We start from the raw sequence: 5,069 nt of genomic DNA, 5'->3' as shown, positions 1-5,069 counted from the left end.
TTTAAAGTATTAAAGATCTTAAACCATCATGTTCTTCATCTTTGTTCTGTAGTGACACTGATCTTCACTGGTAATATCTTCAGAGGAAAATCTTTGTTTGTGATAAATAATGGAAACATCCTCTCAGTGAAGGTGTGTGTGAAGGTGTGTATGTGTGTGTCAGTATCAGGATCAGAGAACGAGAGTTTTCCTCTGGTCCAGTCCAGATTCACTCTGATCCTCTGGAGCTTCTTCACTGAGAGAACAGTGGAGAGACCTGGTGGAGAGAGTGCTCTGTATTTACCTTCATATAACACTATTGTCCATGATTTAGCTCGAGCTTTTTCTTTCCCCTTCCTCTGAACAGACTCTGCAGCCACACCTACAAACCAACCTGGACTGTCTCCAACCTGGACGTCCCAGCTGTGAGTCCCTGAGTCAAAACCCTCAGAACTCAGGACAAAGCCATAGGAGTCAAACCTCTCTGGATTGTCAGGAAGCTTCTGTCTCTGTCCTCGTGTCACTGTGGTCAGATCTTCAGACAGGTATAATACTGGACCAGCAGAGTTTGGGTCCAGAACCACAGGACTGTAGGAGACCAGGTCCTTCATCTTGTTCCAGATGTTGAAGGTCAGGTTGCCCAGGTGTTTGGCCTGGTCTATCAGAGCTCCTGAGGGCAGCTGTGGATCCTCCAGCAGGGGGCGCTGCTGGACTCTGTCCACTGCAGCCTTGTAGTTCTTCAGGAATGAGAGGTCTTCAGCTCTCAGCTCGTCCTCTGTGGCTCTGACTGTGTGTGACAGAGCTGCTATCTCTCTGCTCAGAGCCTCCATCTTCTCCTTCATCATGTGACTCTTCAGCTCCTCTTCCTCCCTCAGAGCAGTGATCCTGGCCTCCTCTTCCTCCTGTAGAAACTGGTGAAGCTTCTTAAACTGCTCCTTGATCTGGCTCTCAGTGTGTCGGGCCTGGACCTTGATGTGTTGTGCTGTTTGGTCACAGTCTCCTTTAACTCGTTCAAACAGCTTCAGTTTCTCTTGTAAAGGCTTCAGGGCTTTCTGGAGCTCCTCTCTGTGATCCTCTGCAGCTTCATCAACGGGTCTGAAGCTGTGGTTGGTGTGTGTCTTTGAGTCTCGACAGACGAGACACACTGGCTGCTGGTGGTCCAGACAGAAGAGTCTGAGTTTCTCAGAGTGCAGACTGCAGAGATGCTCAGATCTCTGCAGTAAGAAGTCCTCACACAGGTTCTTCAGGGACAAACAAACAGGTGGGTTATCCTTTGATGATCTCCTCTTACACACTGGACACTCTTGTATTACCTTCTCTCTCCACCAGCTCTGCAGACAGTCTCTACAGAAGCTGTGGCTGCAGGACAGGACAACAGGCTCTTTAAAGATGTCATGGCAGACAGGACAGGTGAGCTCCTCCTCTGACCGGGAAGACATGTCGTCTCTGAGTGAAGCTGAAAACACAAAGCCAGCACAGAGGTCAGTGAGGTGTGGTTTCCCTCACACTTTCACTTTCAGTCTTGTCTCTTCTAAACTCACAGTTGGTGTGTGGAGTCGCTGCAGGTTGAAGTTGCTGTCGTCCTGTTTTCCCTCCTCTCTCTGTAGAAGCTGTTGTTTTGGTTTAAAGGTGAATCTCTTTAAATGTTTCTCAGCATCAACGTGTCTCTCACGAGTGACGACCAGTATGAAATGGTATTTCCTGCTTCGTCTCAGAGTATCAGGAAAAGGGTGGAGCTTTAACAGACCGTTACTGAGAGCAGTGTGCAGAGCTGTAAAACCAGGTCTTCTTGTTGTGTTTGTTTGTACATGTACGTTCATATATTTCACCTGTTTCATAAAGTGATCTGTGTTTAAGTGATTTGAAATGATCTGAATACTTGAGGCATTCAGATCATCTGTCCTCTCCCACCCACAGTCTGATCACAGTGGAGCTGCTGGTTGATCTCTGCAGGAAGAAGGTCTGACAGGCTCTTTAAAGTCAAGATACAAGGTGGATCACTCACTAAAGGTTTTTCATCACACACTGGACACTCAGGGTTTGAATTATGGGGGGGTGAGGGGGTCACTCCTCACTTGTTGTGTTTTTTAACATTAATGTTAGCTAGTTTCTAACTTTAGCCTTAAATTACAATTTAGCTGACTAGTGTTAATGACGTTAATGCTAATGCTAATGCTAATATTAATATTAGCTAGTTTCTAAGAAAGGTTTACTCACACTGAGTGTAAACTTACATTTTGGTGTGAAAGTCACGACAATTTAAAGTGGCAGTACTGCAGTATTGTAATATTGTATTGTAGTACCAGTTTTAGCTAGTTTCTAACTTGAGCCTGAAGTCACAGTTCTCTGCGGTTCTCTCTCCAGCTCTCGGTTCAGGTCAGGGAAAGATCCTGGTCTGGTTTAATACAGACAACGTTCAGACACCTCAGACATTTAAATAAACCACCGTCTTTCTCTAACCTGAACCAAAGTGCTTTTGTTCCCTAAACCTAAAGCCTGGACTCCAGTCTCTGTTTACATGTATATGAATTTATCAGGTTGAAAAACTGCTTTGACCCATAAACTGAGGATCTACTGTAACTGCCCAGCTGTGGTCGGAGGAAGAGACTCTGAGCTGCTCTGTGTGTGGAGAGATAAACCTCAGATAATACAGGGGGCATCTATGAAGTACAGACCATTAACTGAAAACACACGGACTGTAAGTTCATTAAACCACTGAAGAAATGAGACACATGAAGGTCGGAGGTCTGTCCACACTGAGTGAAGGACGAGGAGGTAACTCAGAGACAAGGTGTGTTTATCGCAGATAAGACGAGTTGAATGAATGAGACCTGTGAGAAAGCTGGATCAGGGTTTACTGTTTTAAACCTGTCCTCTCTCTGTCTTCTGTTTCCTCACGTTTCAAAACCTGTTTGAATCAGTGTGACGAAAAGCAGAAGTCCTGAGTGAAACATCCAAACAGGAAGCACCAGGTAATCACAGAGCTTCAGATGTCTTCATGATGTCTTCATGATGTCTTCATGATGTCTTCACGATGTCTTCACGATGTCTTCACGATATCTTCACGATGTCTTCACGATATCTTCACGATGTCTTCAAGATGTCTTCACGATATCTTCACGATGTCTTCACGATGTCTTCACGATGTCTTCAAGATGTCTTCATGATGTCTTCACGATGTCTTCATGTCTTCATGATGTCTTCATGTCTTCACGATGTCTTCACGATGTCTTCACGATGTCTTCATGATGTCTTCATGATGTCTTCACGATGTCTTCATGTCTTCATGATGTCTTCACGATGTCTTCACGATGTCTTCACGATGTCTTCACGATGTCTTCATGATGTCTTCACGATGTCTTCACGATGTCTTCATGTCTTCACGATGTCTTCATGACGTCTTCACGTTGTAAAATAAAAGTGCTGTCACTGTTTGGCCTCCATATTGTCAGGGGGTTGGATGTGGCTCCCCAACATCTTTGAGTTTTGAAGTGGAGCATCATGGGAAAGGTTGAGAACTGCTGATCTGAATGACGAGTAGATCATGGTTTATTTTCGGTCGATCAGCTGATCAGTTCTGCAGAGATGTGTCTCTAAGGACAGAAGAAGAGAAACTGTCTGTCAGAGTTACAGAGTCAGAGTTACTCGCTTCTTCTTCTTTGGTTCAGTGAAAGTGTGTCATGGGTCTGATCAGTGTGTGACTCTGTAGCAAACAGCAGCTGCAGACCAGGTTAAAGTACAAAGTGCACTGATGTAAAGCCACACACCTGATAACACCCTGGGTCGGGGGGGGGGGGGGGGGGGGGGGGGGGGGTCGTAGTTCATACGACAATCTGTGCACAAACACGAAGAGACAGAAAAATGAATCTAAATATTATTTAAACATTCATCATTTTAAGAATTGTGTCTCTCCTCACAGTGACACTGATGAGGTCACATCCATTACACAGATTATTATTGATATTAATATTAGTTTAATAACCCAGGAAGCTGTATTACTCTGGCTTAATAAAGTCTGTTGTGTTTCTTTTATAAAAGAAAGAGATTTAATTTAATGCAGCTGTGAAATGAATTCATGAAGATATAAAGTGAAGAAGAGAAGGAAACATTTTCCTATTGTTGTTCAGGTGTTGAGTGTTCGGCCAGGTGTCGTCAGATTATTACTTTAGATAACACAGTGGTTCTAATGTTCCGTTAAGCTGATGGTTCTCTGGGTTCTGGGTCTGCAGGTGGTTCCTGAGTTACAGTAACAGTAACAGGTCGGAGATCCCTGATGGAGCCTGTTAACAACATGTCCTTGACGAGAGCGCCACCTTGTGTCCACGTCACCTGAGTCACTGAGACGTCCTCTGCCTCTGTTTCACATCGTCTTCATCAGCTTCACCTGCTCTTCACTTTTCTGTCCGGTGACCTCAGTGTGACGATGCCCTCAGGTCGGCGTTACAGTAAAGTCTGCTGTCAGGTGCTGACACACACACACTTCACTCATTCATGTGTTTATATGTTATTGTTGTTTTTTATTTCACTCCCTGCTGCTTGTTGCTCCTTGTACTGACTCGTATGTCGATGTGTTGCCTCTGACATAGATCTTGTGTGTATAGATGGGTAAGCTGCACATATTAATAATAATTATTAATAAAGTCTGAATCTGAATGTGATGAAAGACAAAAGAAAGGAGTGAACTATTAGAAAAGTCTGACTCCTTCTGTCAGTGGGAGATTTCTCTTCATAATACATTTGCAAAAAGGCAAAATTTACAGTTAACCTTCATTTTACAAATTAAAAGTCCTGCTGAACTAGAACAACTGTAGAAAAACCAAAAACCTCGTCAGCTTGGAAATAATCTTAATTATTTAAAATAATATTTAATAGATATGAAGAATAAATTTAACCTCCACAAAGGATTCAATTACAGAATCATTGAAATCTGAAAGGAGTAAAACATGTGTCTGATGCTGGAAATGGCGTCCATCTTGGAAAATGGTGGCTTTTTGAAATATCAAGTGGCTAATGATATTTTTCATATTAAAGGCCTCAGAGGAATGAAAACATTAAAGAGATGTTTACAGTGATGTGCTGCCCCCCCCCCC

General features: G+C 43.5%; 1 protein-coding gene and 1 long non-coding RNA gene across 2 annotated transcripts; one reads left to right on the top strand and one right to left on the bottom strand.

Moving 5' to 3' along the window:
• Positions 1-6: 6 nt before the first annotated feature.
• LOC111662024 (E3 ubiquitin-protein ligase TRIM35-like) lies at positions 7-1,676 on the bottom strand. Its single transcript, XM_023415761.2, has 2 exons — positions 1,521-1,676; positions 7-1,435 (listed from the first exon to the last, which is right to left on the bottom strand). Exon 2 carries the CDS (start codon positions 1,416-1,418, stop codon positions 36-38), a length of 1,383 nt encoding a protein of 460 aa, XP_023271529.1. The 5' UTR covers positions 1,419-1,435; positions 1,521-1,676; the 3' UTR covers positions 7-35.
• LOC147818590 (uncharacterized) lies at positions 1,669-5,053 on the top strand. Its single transcript, XR_015437833.1, has 3 exons — positions 1,669-1,789; positions 1,897-1,971; positions 4,209-5,053. It is a non-coding gene; the product is annotated as an uncharacterized LOC147818590 (long non-coding RNA).
• Positions 5,054-5,069: the final 16 nt, after the last annotated feature.

Source organism: Seriola lalandi, unplaced genomic scaffold, assembly GCF_002814215.2.
Source record: "Seriola lalandi dorsalis isolate HSWRI2012SDOR001 ecotype SW California unplaced genomic scaffold, Sedor1 jcf7180002054557, whole genome shotgun sequence".
NCBI classification, from domain to species: Eukaryota; Metazoa; Chordata; class Actinopteri; order Carangiformes; family Carangidae; genus Seriola; species Seriola lalandi.
This window is presented reverse-complemented; position numbering and strand designations above follow the sequence as displayed.

Bases quoted from the DNA above. Each gene is read 5' to 3' on its own strand.
- LOC111662024 (XM_023415761.2), bottom strand. From the start codon at position 1,418: ATGTCTTCCCGGTCAGAGGAGGAGCTCACCTGTCCTGTCTGCCATGAC.